The 20308-nt window shown below is 52.6% G+C and overlaps 1 protein-coding gene across 1 annotated transcript in view; it reads left to right on the top strand.

Annotated features, from left to right (window-relative positions):
- Positions 1–20308, top strand: part of RPTOR (regulatory associated protein of MTOR complex 1) — a 96599-nt gene that overhangs the window by 68858 nt on the left and 7433 nt on the right. The window contains exons 22-30 of the mRNA XM_066200412.1: positions 1364–1467; positions 2284–2464; positions 3282–3392; positions 7885–7990; positions 10275–10389; positions 10793–10917; positions 12087–12191; positions 14538–14585; positions 19691–19797. Coding sequence (XP_066056509.1) covers positions 1364–1467; positions 2284–2464; positions 3282–3392; positions 7885–7990; positions 10275–10389; positions 10793–10917; positions 12087–12191; positions 14538–14585; positions 19691–19797 — 1002 coding nt within the window. The remainder of the gene's footprint in view (positions 1–1363; positions 1468–2283; positions 2465–3281; positions 3393–7884; positions 7991–10274; positions 10390–10792; positions 10918–12086; positions 12192–14537; positions 14586–19690; positions 19798–20308) is intronic.

Below are 20308 nucleotides of genomic sequence, written 5' to 3'. Positions count from 1 at the left end.
ATCCAGGGGCAGCCACAGCTGCTCTGGGCACCCTGTGCCAGGGCTTCACCACCCTCACAGGGACGAAATTTCTTCTCGATGTCCCATCCAACCCAGCCTCTCTGGCGACATTCCCAAGCCCCTGGACACGTTCCTGTGTCACTTGCTCCAGGTGGCCCTGCCTTGGCAGGGGGATTGACCTGGGTGATCTCCAGAGGTCCCTTCCACCCCCACTGTCCTGTGACTGTGGTTGTTGTTATGAAATGAGACCTGAGTGTCCTGCTGGGATTTTTTACTGGAACCAGGCTGTGGATCTGTTTCTCCAGAAGGGCTCTGGGGCTGTGCTGGGTGTGAGCAGCCGGTGTGTGGGCTGCCCAGGCGTGCAGCCTTCCTGCAGGAATCTGCTGCTGTGCTGTTGCCTGGGCTCATTAGGCACTGCTGGGCCTCACCCAGGCTGCGGCTGCCTTGGGATTTATGTCGATGATGCAGATGGGAATGGTGCAGTTCTCCTTCCCGGCCTGAGCCTTGGAAAATGCCCAGACCTGCTTTTTGTGAGCACCAAAACAAACAACAGGGACCCAGGGTTCAGCGTTGGCCTCTAGAGACTTTCTGAAATCAAAAATCTTAAGAGGAAAGTTTGCTTCAGCCCAGGTTGCTTTGTCCAGGTGTTTTTAACAGAAGGCTTGAGACTGAATCACAGAATCATTTAGGCTGGGAAAGCCCTCTGAGCCCATCCAGTCCAGCACTGCCAAGGCCACCACTGCCCCATGTTCCCATGTGCCGCATCCACAGGGCTGTTAAATCCCTCCAGGGCTGGGGACACCAGCCCTGCCCTGGGCAGCTGTGCCAGGGCTGGACAGCCCTTTCAGGGAAGGAATTTTTCCTAATACCCAACCTAAACCTGACCTGGCACAACTTGAGGCCATTTCCTCTTGTCCTGTTGTCCCCTGGGAGCAGAGCCTGACCCCCCTGGCTGTCCCCTGCTGTCAGGGAGTTGTGTAGAGTCACAAGGTTGCTCCTGAGCCTCCTTTCCTCCAGGCTCAGAACTGCTTTATGATTTATGGTCATGGTGGGAGCTGCAGCACTCAGTCACGAGCTGAGAGGGAAAGGCAGGTGGCTGTGGGGAGAAGCTGAGGGGACCCCAGCCTGTCTATGGGCTGCTGGGGCAGGTCCTGCCTGCAGCTGGCTCTGCTGGTTGCTCAGAGCCATTTCCCTGCAGGCAGCAAAGGCACCCTGGGGTAAGTGTTCCTGCCTAAGGCAGCAGTGAAACCACCTGGTGTTGGAGGCAGCTCAGGGGCTTTGCTTTCCCCCCCCAGCCCATGGGGAGCTCCCTGCCTGCCCCGGGCTGGCTGTGCCGGCTGCTCAGGCTCCCTGTTCTCCCCAGGCCACGGTCAATGCTCGCCCCCAGCGCATCCTGGACACCTCCTCGCTGACCCAGTCGGCCCCTGCCAGCCCCACCAACAAGGGCATGCACATCCACCAAGTGGGGTAAGTCCAACCCGGCCTTCCAGCACCTTCTGTGGGAGGGGTGGGTGCTCCCTGCCCTGCCCCATCCCGGGGAACTGCCCCAGGGGCAGGGAATATGGCTCCTGCTGTCAGCAGGGGTGAGGTGTCTGGGAAGGGAAGCTCTGGGAAAAGGTCGGGAGTTTCTTGCTGTTTTCCTTTAGGGCAAAGAGTAACAAGCCCCTCTGGGTATCTCATAGTGAACTGAAAGGAAGAGCTGGCTCTGGCTGCCTTTACCTTTCCTGAGCTGTGGTGCCCAAATTCCCACTGACGTCTGAGCTGTGCCTGCTGCACTTAGATCTGATAAAAGCCAGGGTTAACTGATGGACATCACACCCTGCCTAAACTGCAAGGAAATAGAGAGGACTGTGGGCAAAGCTGGGGGCTGAAAATGGGTTTACTGCCCAAAACTCCTCTCTAAGAGAAAACACCACGTGTTAGCTCTGCTGGTCCCATAACCAGTGTGCACCAGTAAGATTCCAGGCTGGAGCAGAGGGCCCAGTTTAAATTCAAATGGTTTGAAGCTTCAGTTCCCCCGTGGAAGTGCAGTCCCTGGTCAGGGTGATGTAGGTCAGGCATCACAGATTCCCAGAACACTGAGGTTCATCCCCTCAGTCTGGAGTTGGCTGTCAGAGTTCACTCTTGGTTTGGCCTTTGGAGGGGGCGTGGGAATTGTGATGTTTCTGCAGAGGAGGTGCCACAAATCTTGTGAGAAAGAAACAAAGTGAAAATAACACACTGCACACACGAATCTTGTGTCCAGTGACCCCCCAAAGCCTGTCCCTCTGTTCTGTCCCTCAGAGGGTCACCTCCAACCACCAGCACCAGCAGCTCCAGCCTGACTAACGAGGTGCCCAAGCAGCCGGTGAGCCGGGACCTGGCGTCCGTGCGCCCCAACGTCACCAACGTGGGGGTCCAGTACACCCCTCACTCCCACCAGTTCCCCAGGACAAGGAAAATGTTTGACAAAGGCCCAGAACAGGTAAGGAGACTTCCCTGCCAGCTCTGACAGCTTCTGCCCACTGGGGTTTGTCCCACTTTCTGTTGGTTGTGGTTTATTTCTGTGCATCCCTCGTTTGCTTCCAGCTGCTGCTAATCCACATTGGCTGCCTCTAACCAGCCAAATAAAAATTGATTAATTTATTTTCTTCAGGATAAATTGTGTTTTACAGCTTTTGAAAGGGCATTATTCACTTCTGCCACTAAGCAATGTGTCTAATCAGAATCCATGGCTTACTCTTCTGTAAACACTTGTGTGCCTGAGTGCCAGCCCAGAATCAGATCCCTGACCCTGGGGGCTGCTCTCCAGCCCTGGCAGAGCAGGGACAAGGGACAGCTGTGATCACAAGGAGAAAGTGCTGCAGCCCCAGCAGCAGCAACACCTCCCCTTCTCTGGGGTTTGGCAGCAGCAGCCTGGATGGCATTTTTGAAAGCCTGGCTGAAACCTGAGGGAATGGAGCAGCTTTTCCCTTCTCCCTTGGGGTGTCCTGTGCTGTGTGACAGACACTCAGCCACATCCCCCTTGGCACAAGCTGGATCCTGAGTCATCCTCGCTGCTCCCCACACCACATCCTTGGGAGCCTGTGGCAGAACTCCTCCTGGGACCTCCCTGAGGTGCCATGGGGCTGCTGCAGCCCAGAGGGATGTGCACCTTTCCAAGGAGCGACCTGATCCCAAAGCTGGGAGCGCGGAGTTCCCTGTCCTGTGTTTGAGGCTTTTGCTGCCTGGCTGGGGAACTGGGGGTGTCCCTGGGGGTGTCCCTGGCCCTGCAGGGGGTGACCCCTGTCCCCTCCCCACAGACAGCCGATGATGCTGATGATGCTGTGGGACACAAGAGCTTCATCTCGGCCGCGGTGCAGACGGGCTTCTGCGACTGGAGCGCCAAGTACTTCGCCCAGCCCGTCATGAAGGTAACCCTGGTGGGCTGTGCTGGCCCCTGGGCTCGGCCCTGCCAGCCCTGCCCTTTGTCCCTTCTCTTTCCTGCATCCTGGGGAGGCAAAGAGATGGATTTCCTTACCTTGTGCTGCCCTAGGGAGTGTGGGACTGAGAAGTGACCAGAGGGAGCAGAAGGGTCAGTGAGGGTGGGACAGACACAGCCCAGGCGAAAAGCTCAACTCCCCATGGAGCACAATCCACAAAAAATGCAGCAATGAGGAGAGGTTCTGTATCCAGATTCCCCAGTTTTGCCTGGTTGCACTGCAGAGTTGTTCTGTCTGAAATATTGTGTTTCTCTGCATATAGAAAATTGCATTATCGCTAAAATGAATTGTTTTTTAAAATAAATAAATACATGGAATAAGGGAGGCCCTTTTTCCCAGAAAGGGCAGTGACAGGCTGGAGAGAGAGAGATGCTGTTTTCTTTCTGACATTCCAGCTGAATCTCCTGGCTGTGGTAAAAGAGGCAGAGAAGGGATGGAGGGAGGCTGCCCTGGGGGAGGCCACGGTGGCAGCAGGACACACCCTCTGCCCCACTGTCCTCAGGTGGGACTGGGAGCTGCTCTGCTTCCAGCATAGACACCTTCAACTTCCAGAGGAGAAAGTGAGAATGGCTGGATGCCCACAAGTGCCTGGGGGAAGCTTGGGGAGCATTATCGTTAGGTTTTAAAGTTTAAAAAAACGAAGTCGTGTTGTCGTGAAGAATAAGGGTGGTAATTACAAATTTGCATCCAGATCTCTTCAGAGGTGACTTGTTTGAGTAACTAAGTTGTCTCTGTGTGAAGTGAGAGAGAAACTGAAACCTTGTTCCAGGAAAAACGCAAACCAGAGCTCTTAAAAGATGGACAAAGATATCAGTGACTGGAAAGAGAAGCTATTAAATTCCCAGAACGTTTTAGCTGTTAAATTCCCAGAATGTTTTAGGCAAAGCTCAGGTTTCAGGTTTCAGTATGAAACAGGACAAGCAGTAAATCTCCCTCATTAGAGGCAACTTCCAGGCGCTCTGGGAGTCTCAGGGAGCCCAAAGGTGTCAGGACTTTGAGCTGCATCTCTTGGAGGGATTGCCATGGCCGGCAGGAACAATGCCCAGGGTCCATTAATGCCTCTCCACAACGGATGTTTGTGTCCAAGCACTGCTGCTGAGATCGTGATAATGAGGAAATTGTGTGGTTTTAGTGCTGCCTCATCTGGGAGATGGGGCTGAACCATCATCCTCACACTCCTGGAATGTTCAGGTGCTGGGCTGAGGTAATTGCCCAAGTTTAAGGATATCAGAACAGGGCAGGCTCTTGATTTCCAGAGGGAATCACCAGTGAAGGGATTGCCTGACACTTCCTCAGCTGCTGTGAAATTCCCTTTCTGCTGCAACCCCCCAGTAATTCCTGTGGGCACGTCTGGGATGTGGGGCTGGGCTGCCTGACCAAGCTTCCACCAGGGCTTCTTCTCCTCAAGATGAGCTCCAGTGCCTTGATTCAAATCCAGACCAGAGCACAAGAGGAGGAAGATGATGTTTGAACTCTTAGTTCTTATTAAAATCATTTTTCTGCTCCCTAAGAAAACCTCTTCCCAGGGAAGAGGGGGGTCTTTATTAATAAAATAAATCAGAGTAGGCAGCCAGGCACGGGCAGGGGCAGTGGGGACATGGGGAGCTCTGTGGGGGAGTGGCTCTACTACTACTTCCTGCATATAAAATAGACTAAATTGCTGTGGGGGAGGCAATAAAAAACGTGGAGCCTTCCTGTATTTCTGTAATTCACAGGAGCCAGGGAGGGGAGGCGTGGAAAGGGGGTTTCTGCAGTCCCAGGGAGCAGGAGCAGGGCACAGCCCTGGCTGTGGCAGGAACTCCCTGAGCCTCTGGGGCTGGGAATTGCTCCTGCCTGGGACTGAGCTGCTGACCACGAGCTGTCCTCACCAGCCGTGGGTGAAGCTTGGACAGAACCAAATCTGTGTTTTCTAATCACACCAGGGAGAGAATTGATTTCCCTGTTACTTCTGCAAAGCAGCTTTGAAAGGCCAAGGAGAGGGAGTTTTCTGCAGGTGTTATCCTGTCCTGACAGGGAATTACAGGTGACTTTGGGATTGGACTGGCTGCTGTATGTGCAAGGGACAGGGAGAAATCCCTCTGTGAGAACTTTCTCTGAGCTTTCTTGGCTGGCAGTCAGGACTGACAGCTCGGGTGCTGCCTGAGTTTCCATGGAGTCCCTGTTCCTGCAGTCCCTGTTCCTGCAGCATCAGGGAACAGTCCTGGCTGGTGGCTGCTGCCTTTTGGGAACTTCAGCCTCATGAAAAAGGCAAAGAGTGAAGTGTACCAAGTACTGATGGAAAAAGTGACATTGATGCTTAATTCCAGCCGTTCTTTTGGAGCTGCTGCCTGCCTTCATAAACAGGGAAAGACAAAGCAACTGTTCCTGTAATGAATAAACATAAAATGATTGTGAGTGCATCTCAGTCATATTTAATTTATGGATTTAGTTTTGCTTCATAGACCTTGCCCTGAGAATGCTTTCACTGGAAAGACTGAGGGATTAATTTCCAGTGTAAATCAGGGGCTGCGTTCCAAGCCATCATTCCAGGTTTGATTTATTGATTATCTAATCAAATCACCGGAGAAAGGAAACGCTGCACTGTAAATGCTCCATGTGCCAGGAAAAGCAGGTCCCTACCCCAGCTCTGGTCTCTGCAGAAGCTTTTCCTCTTCCTGCAATCCCTGGTTGCTCAGGGCTGTTCTGGGAGCCACAGGGAGCAGGAAAGCCTCGGTGCCAGCTGTCAGGAAGTCCTGAGTCAAGGAGAGCGGGAGCCAGCATCTGTTATTTCCAGGGCTGGCAGAACATGCAGGCAGGAGCTGGGAAGGATCCTGGAAGGTGAGAATTACATAAGCAGCCCTTCCTGATAAATCCCTGCTGGAGCTGCTTGGCCCTGGGTTGAAGTCCTGGGAAAGGAGTGAGATCCTGCCACTGCTGCAGGAATGGTGACCAGGGAGAGCTGGATTTACCTCTGGAACCTTGTGCCAAGTGCTCCCTGCTGCCCTCCTGGCACCCACTGCCACGGGGAGAGGTAGAGACCCAGGTCAGGGAAGGAAAACTGTGCTGGGAAGGTTCAGGTGCTCCCTGGTCGCTGTCTGGGGGCATCTGGAGCCCTGGGGAAGGACCCATCCCCATCCTGCAGCTGGGATGCTTCCCATGTCCAGGGAAGGGAGCAGAGTGGGCTTCATGTTTCCATGGATCCTCCTTCCCTCCTGGCAGCATGATCCCCTCAGCCACCCAGCTGGGGGCCAGGACAGCCTTTACCTGCATGCTCTGACTCTGCCCTGGTGGTCCCTGGGCTTTCTTTAATTTATTCCCAGAGAAGCTGGATTTTCATTAAGGTGTAGGTGTCATCTCTTCCCTCTCAAATTCCTTTGATGTATTTTAGCTCAGGTTTGTTTATTGCTTTTCATTAGGGGTTGTTTGTCATTGCCTGTCTAATAGGTGTTGTGCTGAAATAAAGTGCTTTTTTCTTTGCCAGGAGGAAAGGTGAAGGGTGGGCTTCTTATTTTTTATTTATTTTACAGAAACAGAAGTCCAACTCAATAACAGCTGTTTTCCAAAGGATAACATGGTTTGAAGGCAGTGTTTGTAATGGTGACAGATGATTTAAGGACTTTCTTATTCAGGGACAACAGGGTTTGTTTGTGGGGAATTTGTCTCCCTTCTCCAAGAGTTAGTCCTTAGGAACAACCAGCATCAAAGGAAGCTGGATCAGAACCCTGTAGCTCAGCTCCTTAACTGATCCAAGGGTGGTTCTGGAGCAGGGGAGTCTTGGATAATTTTTTAAGTATGAAGAACACCTCATATATAGCTCCTGCCATGATTTGGGGTGAGTTTATTCCTTTTGATCCTGTGTTCTGAATAAGGGTGGGAATGCCCATGGTGGGAGCAGCACTGGGGCTGACCTGGCCTCATACCTGGAGCACAGCTTTTGCAGGGGAGCCATGGAGTGCTGAAACCTGGAGCTGTGGGGTGTGAATAAATACCATCAAATGGCTCAGAGTGGCTGTGACTGCAGGGCCACTCTCCAGTTTTGGGGGGAATTCTGTGTATAATCAAAGACAGGTGACACAGGGGCATCCTTTTCCAGAACAGGGGACCAAAACAGGGCTGTTCCTGGTAAATGCTGGTAGAAACCTGGACATCCTGGGGGATTTGGGAATGTCGCCATGCCCTGCTCGGCCAGCAGCCCTTGATTAGCAGGAACAGAAAGATTTCAGTGTGTTCTGAGCTGGCTGTGGCAGGGCTCTGCTCCCTCTTTGATCCTGGGGCTGCTACGTGATGCTTCTCAGCTGAGGAGAGTTAAGAGAGAAATCAGTGTTGTACCTGATCACACCTGCAATGTTCAGAGGGGCCGGAGGCACTGTGGCATCACTGAGCTCACTGCTGCAGTTCTGGGGGTCACTGGTTGTGCGTTGTGTGTGTGTTCCTGTCCTGGCAGATCCCTGAGGAGCACGACCTGGAGAGCCAGATCCGCAAGGAGCGGGAGTGGCGCTTCCTGCGCAACGCCCGCGTCAGGAAACAGGCCCAGAAGATCATCCAGAAGGGTGAGTGCTTTCCCTGAGCTGGAAAACGCCAATTAGCAATGATCCCAATTAGTGATGGCCCCGTGCAGCCCCTCACGCTGGTGCCTGTTCCCTCCCAGTGCTGCTGCTGCTGCTGCAGGGGTTTCCCTGCTGCTGCCCCACTCTCTGCTCTCAGCTTTGAATCAGCTCAGGTTCCGCTTTGGAGGGGATGAAGGGGAAATGCTGCAGGGTTAAATCCAGAGCTGCAGGCTCAGGGTTTGGTGTGGGACAGACCATGGAGCTGCTGGACCTGTCCCCCAGCTCGGGAGTCACCTCAGGGATGTCTCTCACGTTCCCTGCCCTGCTGAGCTCTGTAAGTGATGTTTACTCCTTGTATCCCACTTTATTTGGGGTATTTGTGCCCGTGCTTTGTGTGTGCTGCTCCCAAGGTGCCTCAGGTCTGTGGGAGCTCCCCAGGAACCTGGGCTTAAATCTTCAGGGCTCTCTGAGGCAGCTTTGGGCTGGAATTCTCTCAGCACAGGAATTTATTTGAATAAAGTGGAACCTAATGAAGCTTCCTGAGGAATTTGCATTCCTCAGTTTTTCCTTGCTCATGTGCCCTGAGCAGCAGAGGCTGGGGAGCCACAATTCCAGGAGCTCCTGGTGTCCTCCCCGTGGCAGGCCTGGGGTGGGTGGGGGCTGCTCCTCCGCAGGGATGCTTTTGGAGGCACACAGGGCTGGAATTCCCAGTGTACTGAAGGAAAAGTGCTCAGGGCTCAGCCCTGTAGCTGGGAGACTGCTCCTGTGAGTGCAGTGTGGAGCTCCATGCCAGGAAACTGCAGAATATCATCAGCCGGAGAAATACAGAAATGATCCTGGAGCCCAGGAGATGGCCTGGGAGATCTGATGGAATACAAACAAGGGGATTTTTCATGCTTGCCTGGAGAAGTTAAATCTCTTTTTAGACAGTGTTCATATTTGGTTGCTTGACCTGAGTGTCTGGAATGCCACTATTCATTATAAAAAATAATGAAAACGTGAAATATTAAAAAGAATTAAAATAGACTTACAAGCTTTTAATGAAAATTAGATTCAATGGATGCATTCTAAAAGAAACTCGGGCTGAATGGATGTCTCCTGGGTTTGGGGTTTGTGTGATGAATTCAGAGAGTGCCAGAACCCAGCAGTGTCAGGGGTCCCAACACTGTTTGTGAATAGCAAACTGCTCTGAAGACAGGATGGGAGACGTCTTTACCCATCATTTTAAGGTCTCCGTGGAAAATACATTTTTCATTTGCAAATTAACCTAAAATTTAAGGGAACTGAAATGGAAGGTTAAATAAATAATCCACAAGCTACAGTGAAATGCTGTATTTTAAATTGAAAAAAAAAAAAAAAAAGGCATTTTCATATTTTATATTTTGAAGAAATGCTGTTGGTTTTTCCCTCAACACAACCTGGCATTTCCCTGAGTTTAGCTGAGCTTTTTCTCTTTGCTTGCCAGTGTGAAGGGTGAAGGATTTGTCAGCACAGTTCTTGGTTTACACCTCAAGACCTGAGACAGCTGGGGGGGGGGGGTCTGAGAATCTTAAAATTGGAAGAAATTTGAATCAGCAGGAAGTGAGACTTCGAATACAGTTTTATCTTCCCTTGCAAATGAATTATCTTTGATTACCTGTCAAAATACTTGTGAAAGCAATATGACCTACTTTGATTTAAAAAAGGAATTTAGCTGCATTTTTCATTCGACAAGGAAATAAATAAGTTTTAATATAAATTACCAACAAAACAGATTTTTTTTTCTTCTGACACTCAGGTGGGTTTCTGTGGTTTTACTGCAAGAAGATTGTGATAGTTACTGCTGCATACATGCAGAAAGATGAACAGGCTGCCTTGCAGTGAGAGAGTGATGGTTGATTAGTAGCATTTTAATCAAAAAGTCTTCCAAATGAGTCAGGCACCAGCTCACCACGAGGATCCTGAGGAGCTGGAGGTGTGCTGAGCACCTGTAGGCACAGATTATTAGATTGGACTGGGAAAGCTGAGGAAGAAGATAAAAGTCATCACTTTACACGAGCCTGTGTGCACGGCTTGCTATATTTAATATTGATCACTCAGCCAAGATGCCGTTGAAATTAGAAAATTTTAAGAGTTTTAAGATTCTTAAAACTCCTGGAAGGAGGGAAGGGCTGGAGATGTTCTTGGTGAGAACTGGGGCAGGGGTGACTTGTGGCCCTGGGAAGCTGGGGCTGGCCCTGGGGACATGCCCAGGTGTGAGCTGAGCCGGGGCTGAGCCCAGGTGTGACTGGTCCTGCTGTCCCCGCAGGAATTTCCCGGCTGGACGATCAGATCTTCCTCAACAGGAACCCGGGCGTGCCCTCCGTGGTGAAGTTCCACCCCTTCACCCCCTGCATCGCCGTGGCTGACAAGGACAGCATCTGGTGAGAGCTGGGGACCCCAGGGCACAGCAGGGACAGCTGGCCCCTGGTCCTGGCTGTCTCTCAGCAGAGGGAGGTGTTGAAATCCTGCCCTGTGAGAGTGGGCAGGCCCTGGCACAGGATGCTCAGAGAAGCTGTGGCTGCACCTGGATCCCTGGCAGTGTTCAAGGCCAGGCTGGACAGGGCTTGGAGCAGCCTGGGACAGTGGAGGTGTCCCTGCCATGGCTGGGGTGGCACTGGAGGGGCTTTGAGGTTGTTCCAATCCCAGCCATTCCACAGTTCCATCATATGTTATCAAATGATGCCAAACTCCAAAGGAGAAAAATCCCAGATCTGGTAACGAGTGCATCTCTTTACAGCCTGCACAGAGAGCTGAAAACTCACATGCTGTTTCTTCCTCCCACAGTTTCTGGGACTGGGAGAAAGGGGAGAAGCTGGACTATTTCCACAATGGGAACCCTCGGTACACACGGATCACGGCCATGGAGTACCTGAACGGGCAGGACTGCTCCCTGCTGCTCACTGCCACAGGTGAGGGACACACTGACCCACCACTGGGGCCTTGGGATGATTCCAGTCCAGCTGAGCTGTTCTGTACCTCCTTCTCTCCCCTCCATGGGTTGATCCCAGCCTGGCTCTTCACTTACCTGCCTGCACTCAGCTCAGGCCATCTCCAGGATCAAATTTGCAAGTTCTTCCTGGCAGCAGTGAAATCTCTCAAGTAGGTGCTGCAAAGACTTTGCAAGGACTGACCAGTCTAACAGTTGCTGAAGCCATTCCCATCTGAGTCTTTGCTTGTCACTGCAAGGCTGTGCTCAGCCCCTCCTGTGGCACACCTGGGGAAAGGTGATTTTAGTTGGTTAAAGCTGCTATGCAGAACTGAAATTGGGCAGCAACCAAAGTGGAGGAACTGCAGTTCTGTTCCTTTTGCTGTCCTCATATGGAGCAGGCAGGGCTCAGCCTCAGCACCAAACCTCTCTGAGTTTCTCTCCAATCCATATCTCACCTGAGCTGCCCTCCAGCTCATCGAGGGGGTTGCATGAGAAGACCTTGCCCAGTCTCTGGTCTGTAAAGCTGTGAGTCAGTTCTGCTTCTCTCCCAAGGAACCATTCCAAACCTGGCACTCAGAGTGTTTTCAACAGCTTCTGCAGCTTCCTGCTCAACTGTACAGGTTGGGTGTAATTAAGGGAGGGGGAAGGGGAGCTGAGAGAGCCTTTAGGACATATTTCTTTCAATTTATTGATTCTTAGCACAAAAATTTCACAGATGGGGAGCAAATTGAAAAAAAATACACAATGTTCTTGAAAGATTTGCTGCTGATGGGCTGGGCTTTGATGCTGCTGCTTCTGTGGGGCTGTTTTGTGTTGAGTGGGTACTTGTGTGACCCTCGGCACCAATCCAGAGATGAATCCTGAAGAAAATGAATGTCAAGGAAATGGAGAGACATTGAATGTCAGGTGTTGTTCAAGGGAAGAGAAAAGCTCTTCCAGAACAGCTCCAGTAGAACAAAGCTTTAGGTTTCTTGGATGTAAATTAGAGAGGGAAAACAACTCCCAATGAAAAGTGTTCAAGTGACACTCAGAGATTTGGGGTCTGCGTGACTTCAGTTCTGCTTCTCCTCTTCTTCCTTGTGCACAAGGAGCTGCGGCAGCTGCACCAACAGTGACTTTGCTTTGTGTTCTTTCTCTGTGCTCCCCAAGATGATGGTGCCATCAGAGTGTGGAAGAACTTTGCAGACCTGGAGAAGAACCCTGAGATGGTGACAGCCTGGCAGGGGCTATCAGACATGCTGCCAAGCACACGAGGTGGGTCCTGCTGAGGTTCCTGGGGGGAAGGTGAGGATCAGCCTTTGTGCAGCTTTCCATGTCCTCCTTTAGCCCCAGCTCCAATTATGGCACTTGTCCTTCCCTGTTTATTGTGGGTCGGGAGGTGGCAGAGGAATGTGTGGTCTAAATCTGGCACGTGCAGAAGGGCAGCACAGTGAGACATCAACCTGCTTGGAATGTTAGGAGGGCTGGGCAGAAAAGGGTGTAAAAAGGAGCATTGGCATCCGGCCAAACCTGGGATGGAGCCAGAAAACCAGTTTGTGTAACCCTGAAATCTGTTTTAGGACATTACGGGAGGTTTTAGGATATTAGAGGAGGTTTTAGGATGTTGAAGGAAGTTTTAGGATATAAAAGGAGGTTTTAGGATATTAAAGGGGGTTTTAGGATGTTAAAGGAGGTTTTACAGCATTCCAGGAGGTGGATGTTCTGTCCTTCCCAGCCCCCATCAGGTGCTAATGCTCTAAGGGCAATTCTCTGTCACTTGAATATTTCTAACCAAGGCTGCAGGTTTTTCTGTGTGTGCTGTGGTTCAATCAGCACTTTGTGGGATTGATGGAGGAAGTGCTGGATGGGGCTGCCTGGCCCGTGCTGTGCAGGAGGTCACATGAGATGACCATCATCATTCATCCTGACCTTAAAAGCTGACAGTTCTCATTTCTGAGCTGATGTGCTTCATCCCAGGAGCCTGACACAGCTCTTTCAGCTATTCATTGGATTTTCCTGGGGCTGCCTCGTGTATGTTGTTTTTCCCCTCACCACCTCCCCGTCTGTCCCAGGGAACAGGAGCCGTGTTTGAGGCACTGCAGGCTCTGCCTCGCTGGGGGCAGTGCCCAGAACTGATGAGGAACTGCTGGAAGTTCAGAGCCTGCTGTGCAAATGGCAGAACGTGCCCTTTCCAAGGTGGCAGCCAGGAGCAGGAGGGGCTGCTGTGAGCAAGCAGGGCCTGGCTCTGCTCAGGCACAACGAGCCCAGGAGTTGTGACAAATTGCCCTTTGTGGTGTCACTGTGTAGTTCTGTGCCAGCAAACACCAGCTTTCCTGGCTGCTGGTTGATGTTTCCCACCCCTGGATTCAGGATCTGGTTTCTTGGTGCTGGGAATGCCCCGGGGCTGGTCCTGGACAGGGAGGATGCTGAAATTCCCTCAGCCCTGCCTTTCTTCCACATGCACTGTGACAGGGCAGAGCCTGTGCTGGTTGTGCCTCACTCTGGACAGGATTTAACACCCAGAAAGGATTTTCAGTGTCTGACAAACAGACTCAAAACTGGGAGAACTCCGAGAGCTTGGTGGTTCTATTTGCCAAAACAGGACTGGGGAAACTTTTAAATATTTTCTCTTTAGGATTGGGGTTTTTTTTTCCCCTTGGCGTTTTCTTTCCCTTGTGGACTGAAGCAGTCTGGGGCCTTGTTTTCTTTGCCTTCCACCTTTCCAGCAGATTGGGCAGAAGAGAAGGACAGATCTGTTTGTGGAGGGAGAAATAAATGTAGCCACTTCAAAAGAGCTAAGTGGAACAAGTCCCTGTGGAGATGAGAGTCTTCAGAGTCATCTGCTGCCAAGACCACAGCTGTGGTCCAAGCACTGGCTCAGAAAACTGAGGATGCATCTTTGAAGCTGCAGAGCTCAGGAGTTTTACTGGAGTTTGTTTGCTCCCACTATTGATTTCCTTCCCTCCTCTCCCTGTGTCATAATGTCACACTCACCCCTGAACTGCTCTTGAAAACAGCCAGAACATGACTTTCAGGGCTATTTTCCCATTTACAAAAGGAGAGAGGAATATGTAATGCCTAAATATGTCCTAAAAGCAGCCCTGGGTTGTCCAAGTGGTGGGAGATGGACAGTGACACACTCCGGGACTGCCTGAGAGGAGCAGCAGCCCTGGTCAGGCACAGAACTTGCTCATTTCCCCTGGGAGGTCAGAGCTGAGCTGGCACAGCTGGGCTGGGGGTGCTGGTTCCCTGTGTGCCCTCCCAGGTGTGAGCACAGAAACCCTGAGCCGTGGTGGGAGCCCCGTGCTCCCAGGGATGTGTGCAGATCCCAGGAGTTCCTGGCATTTCTGTCTGCCTCTCCTTGCTGTTCTGGAGAGCAGGGCCCCGCTGAGGCAGAGGGCTCCTTGTCCCTGCAGAGCCTTCAGCTGTGTGCTGCTCTCAGGCAGCCAGGGCCTGCTCCACACAGGCTGCTGCCTCCCCAGAAATGCTGGGAGGGAGGGAGGGAGGGAGGGAGGCACGTGCTTCTCTTTCGTGTTCTTCAGTTTGAGTTGCTGTTTGTAACCCCTGTTTTAAGCTGGTTTTTGCTCTGGAGCACCACCCCTGACCCCTGTCTCCTCATAGGTCTGGCTCGAAGGGTGTCCATCTACCTGGACAGAAGCAAGCAGGGAGGTGAGTGCTGTTCCTGTGCTCAGGGGGTGGGCAGGAGCTCCTCGGGGTGCTTGGTTGGGGTTTTGGTGTGGTTTGAGGGATTTCTGGCTCCCTGTGGCTCCTGGGAAGTTTTGCTTGCGCCTCTGCCATCCCCTGCCCTGTGTCTGTGTCCGGGACAGCTGTGAGGGATGCAGGGAGGGATCTGTGCTCCCTGGGCAGGCACAGGCCCTGCTGGGATGAGGGAATGTCCATGTCAGCCTCTCTGAGCTCCCTCAGCCACAGGAAGTGGGGGGGGATATGGGAGTCTCCCTTTTCCAGGGTGGTTTTGAAGCATCCCTGGACAGAAGGGTTTGAGTGGGAGGTTCCAGATGGAGCCAGCATAAAGCTGATGTGGGTTTGGCTGGGCTTTGTGACACACCCGGGCTGTAAAGGTCCTGTGGAAAGGAGATGCTGGGGAGCCTTTCCCAGCAGCCTCAGAATCGTGGACACTTGGCAGAGATAAGGCAAAGAGGAAAGAGGGGAAATTTAGGTTGGATCTATGGGAGAACTTCTTCCCTGTGAGGGTGGGCAGGCCCTGGCACAGGGTGCCCAGAGCAGCTGTGGCTGCCCCTGGATCCCTGGAGATCTCCAGGGCCAGGTTGGACACTGGGGCTTGGAGCAGCCTGGGACAGTGGAAGGTGTCCCTGCCCATGGCAGGGGTGGCACTGGAGGGGCTGTGCCCAACCTAAATCATTCTGGGACTCTAATAAATGTCACAAATTCCACTCTGCCCCGTGGAGGGGAGGTGAAGGAAGCCCCCAGCCTTCCCCCAGAGAAGCTGTGCAGGGTCCGTGTGGCTCTGGATCCCCTTTCCCACCAGAAGGGGAGCAGATGGTTGATGTGTCAGGGATCCCGGGGCCCATCCGGGGCTGCTCTGACGTCGTCACCTCAGGATGTTCATCAATTATTAATATTTGCTGAGTGATCAGGGCTGGCTGTGTCTGTACTGATTAATCACCATGGCAGGGGCTGATTCACAGCTCGTTAGTGGAGTTCAGCAAATCTCTGTGGCTGTGGGAGCTGGGGCAGGAGTGAGCAGAGCTGATGTGTGGCTGCTGCTGCTGCCTGGCTCTGAAATCCCCCAGCAAAGGCTAAAATTAGCAGGACTTGGCTGCAGGGAATCCCCACTCAGCGAGGCAGGCACGGAGCAGTTTCAGGGAATTCCGGAGCGGGATCGATGCCGCTGCTGCCGGCCCATGGCAGCCCACGGGCAGGGCAGGTCAATAGAAGCCTCCTCCAGCTGCCTCTGCTCTCCTGCTGACAAAGGCAGCGCCAGCATTCCCCCATTCCTCTGGAGAACTGGAAAAAATGTGTGGAATTAGTGCTCTCCTGGCAGCAAAGTACAGCAGCAGTGTTTGGATACTGCCCCACCCCTGGAGGTGTCCCAGGCCTGGCTGGATGGGGCTTGGAGCGGGGGGACAGCTCCAGCCTGCACCAGGAGCTGGTCAAGAGACCAGACTCGGGCTCATCCTGGAGACCAGGGCACAGGGAATGGCAGGGAGGCTTCCCACATCTCCCAGGATTCCACAGCAGGAGTGAGGGCTTCAGGAGCAGCAACACAGTTCTGGTCAGATTGTTTGGTGGCAATAAAACCATTGGAGAAATCGCAGCTCCAGGGGTTTGTGTTCTTTTAATTGAATTCCCAACATCCCAGCTCCTGCTGTCCCTCACTGCAGAGTCCTTGGCAGGAGGAGGGTGACACTTTTTGAGAGGATGTTGTAGAAATTAATGATGAGTGAGGTCATCCAACGCTCCCACTGCTTCCTGGAAATGAAAGCAGGGATGTGCTTCACTGCTCAACCAGGAGGGCCCGTGATTAAAAAATGATCAGTCAGAATCCAGGATGCTTTTATATTGTGTTCCATGAAGGTATTCCTGATTCCACTGAAATGCCAAGGACAGCCTGGCCACTTTCAGGCCGTGTTGGGAATGCAGCTGCTTTCACCACATTACCACTGGAATTTATCCATGGAATTGTCCCATCCAGGCAAATATCTCTGGCTCAGGGGCAGTCCTGAGGGAACAGCCATGGGAAGTTCTACCTTCAGGAACAGCTGTTGGTGTGGATAAACTCAGCCATGCAGAACTGCCGGTGCTGGCTTTAAAAGGCTCAAAAACAAACAAACAAAAACCCCCAAACTCCAAACCAAAAAACAACAGCACCTCCACCACAGACATTTAAAAATTCCTTTCCCTGAGCTGTGGAAGATTTGTTGCTCATTATCTAAGAACGTAATATCCCTTAGGGGAAATTTGTGCTCTTAGCTCCTGATGCATTGCAGCAGTGCAGGGCTGGTTCCTGCAGCTCATGGATTGTGGGAGCACCAGGATCCCACCACTGGCTTGTGCCAGGGGCTGTGCCAGCTCTGTTCCTGTGTGCTCCTGTGAGGGGGACAGCTCAGGCAGTGCCAGCTCTGGGGCTGTGCAGGTGCTCAGAGCAGCACCTGTGGGCAGGAGGGGCTGAGGAGCAGCTCAGGTGCCAAGCCCAGGAGCCAAAGCCCCGTGGGTGGGCTGCAGGCTCAGTTGTAACATCCTGGAGTAGGACCTCTGTTAATTAAAAAGGAAATTATCATTAGTATTCAATCCCACGTTTGCCCCTCATCCCGAAATACTATGAATTGAGCGTGGAAGCACGAGCCAATCCTGTATCATCTCTGCCATGCAAACCTTTGCTTGTACATAGAAATAGTTCAGCTATTTCTGTCTCATTCCATACTGTGAGTGCCAGCTCTGGATGGAACATTTCGCAGTCAGAGGAAGCTTTCCTTCCCCTCACACACTTCCAAGAGACTGACATTTCTGTGCAAGGGCTTTTCTGCTCTGCACACAGGTTGGAATTTTGGTTCAGCATCCCCTTTTTGGGCAGGGTACAACTGGGGTGCAGCCGGGGCAGAACCCCCAGCCCAGGGCTTAGCACAGGCACCTTTACAGCCAGGACCCCTCCAGGTAGATCCTTGCTTTGGGATGATCCAAATCCTACTCTTCCCTCTTCCAGGGAGCAGCAGTTATCCCTGAGCTGAACTACTGAAGTTTTAATAAGAAAGGCAGGGTCTGCAAGGTCTCAAGCCACACCATACCCAGCATCATCCCTGGCAGTGTCCGTGGCCAGGTTGGACAGGGTTTGGAGCAGCCTGGGCTAGTGGAAAGTGGAATGAGCAGGTTGTTAAGGTCCCTTCCAACCCAAAACATTCCAGCATTCCATGATCATCTCCCTCCTTTTTCTCCAACCTACTTGGGAGTGAACCCTTGTCCCTTCCATCTGCTTGTCTCCCGTGGGAATCTTTGTGTAATCCTCTGGAGCCTCTTCCCTCAGTGAGACTTTCCCTTCTCGATGTCTTTGCTGAATATCCTCAGTGACAAGCTCCTGACAGGCACACCAAGAGGGGCAGCAAAGATGCCAACTCTGCCCCCAGACCTACCTTCCCTGTCCTCCCCCTGGAACTGCAGCTGGATGGGACTTGGTGCTGATCAGAAAGAACCCTTTCCTTCAAGCTGGGGAATGTTCCTGGGAAACTGGGAGCTTTGGAACTGCCTGGGAGCTCTTTGCCTGCTGAACTCCACAGGGACGGTAATGGCCAGATCCATCTCAGCTGCCAGGTTTATGCTGTCACATGGGCTGTAAACAGATGACAAATGCAAACACTTCAGTGGTGTTTATCATCTTCATCACTGCCTGCTTGTTTGCCTCGGCTCTCCAGCCCTGCGAGCTGCCAGGCAATCTGAAGGAACAATCCATTTGACTACAGACAAAGATCCAGGCTCCCAGGTCAGCCCAGAGTCCCAAATTTCCTGCAGGGAGGTGAGGGACTGTCAGTAAACATCAGTGACCTCCTCCATGGACGTGGCAAGATGAGGAATCAGCTCGGATGTGGTGCTTAGGAAGGGGAGAGGGGCAGAAGGTTTTCTCTGAAGCTGTACAAAACAAGGTCACTCCATCATGCTGGAGGAGAACTCGGTGTTCATAGGCTCTGTCTCTGTTTCCTTTGTGCTCTGTAACGGTGGATGTTCTGTACAAGGCACTTGTGGCACTTTGGTGACAAAAGAGCACACTGGGGCAGGCTTAGATTTCCTGCTGGGGATGATTCCTGGCAGTAAATCCAGACAAATGCACGTTTTTACCTTGTGCACAAGCACGGTGTGGAGTGGAGACAGAGGCATGGTGCTGAAGGCGCTGGGAGTGCTCGGGGCAGGAGCTGCAGTCCTGATGCATTGCAGAGGGTTCTGACTCCAGTTCTGTGTGGTTATGAAACACTGCTCAGCACCAGAGACTCGGTCTGGCACGGAGGACAGGGTGGACAACTGATCGGAGAGGCAGGAATTCTGCCTGGAGAGGCAGGGATGCTGCTCTGAGGCAGGAATTCCTGCTGCTGTCCCTGTCCCTGCCCTCACGTGGAGCTGGAAACAGACACCACGCCTGGAATTCTCTGGTTCCCTCCTGTGGTGCTCCCGGGGTTTCTGTTTGTGTTTTTAACGAAGTGTGGATGGGATGTTGTGCTGAACTTCACCTGGAGATTGATTTGTGCCCTCGGAATGAGGAGCAGAAGCTCCTGTAAGGGTGTTTGAGCTGTTGCCACTGCAGGGTGTTCCCCTCCTCACCAGTCAGTTCAGCAAACTGGTTTGTGCTCCCACTAGCTGTTAAATTCACTCTGTTGCAGCCCTGGCTTGGCTGTTCCTTGTCCAGGATCATCTCCCACATCCCTGTGATAGAATGAGGAGTCAGTCCAGGAGCTCTCGGGTCTTGCTGCGTGAGGTGGCACCAGCTGGGTCTCCTCAATCAGCATTTCATGTTCTCATGCAGTGCTGGGCACTGCAGTTCCTGGAAGTTGTGCTCCCTTCCCACAGGGAACAGCCGTGCTCAGCTTCTCTCAGCACTCAGACCAGGGGGGAAAAGCAGTGTTTGAGCTCAAATCCAGGAGCAGCTGATTCAATCCCACCTGAAGGATGTGTGGGGTGTCTGTGTGTGTAATTTTACATTTCCTCTGGTGGTGACAGTGTCTGCAACACGAGGTCAGGTGAGCTGATGCTCCAGGGGGTGCAGCTGTGCCCGTGCTGGCACTGATTTGCACCCCTGCCTTGCTATGTCTCAGGAGCGGGGATGGTGGTGGACTGGGAACAAGAGACTGGGCTCCTGATGACCTCGGGAGACGTGAGGATAATCCGGATCTGGGACACGGATCGGGAGATGAAAGTACAGGTAACACCTGTGTGCTTGTCCCCAGCACCTTTTCCCTCCTGGAGCCCATCCCATGCCCCAAAGCACCTGGGACTGCTCTGTGAGGAGCTGCCAGCTCCTGGAGCTCCTGCTTCCCTTCTTCCCTGGTGCCCTGCTTCCCTGCTTCCCATCTTCTTCCCTGCTTCCCTGCCCCAGGGTCACGTTCCAAGGTCAATAAAATCACTCAGATACTCAGGGAGCGTGTCAGGGCTCTCCTGGAAGCTGCTGTGCTGCTCTGGGTGGGCAGCAATGTTTGGGGAAGCTGAGGCTGTGGGATGCAGAGGCGGGCTCTGGGATGCAGGGGAAAGCACTGGGATGCAGAGACAGGAATTGGGATGCAGCTGGATTTCACATTAACGGGTAACTGGAATAGTTAATAGTGTCAGTCAGTGGAAGCACACACAATCCCTGGGCTGTGTAATGGGGGAAGGCCCTGCCACGGTTCATGTCAGCCACAATCACGTGGAAGTTTCTCAGAAATTCCAAGGAGAAG

Source organism: Chamaea fasciata, unplaced genomic scaffold (genome assembly GCF_029207755.1).
Source record: "Chamaea fasciata isolate MVZ Bird 193981 ecotype frontalis unplaced genomic scaffold, bChaFas1.0.hap1 SCAF_19, whole genome shotgun sequence".
NCBI classification, from domain to species: domain Eukaryota; kingdom Metazoa; phylum Chordata; class Aves; order Passeriformes; family Sylviidae; genus Chamaea; species Chamaea fasciata.
This window is presented reverse-complemented; position numbering and strand designations above follow the sequence as displayed.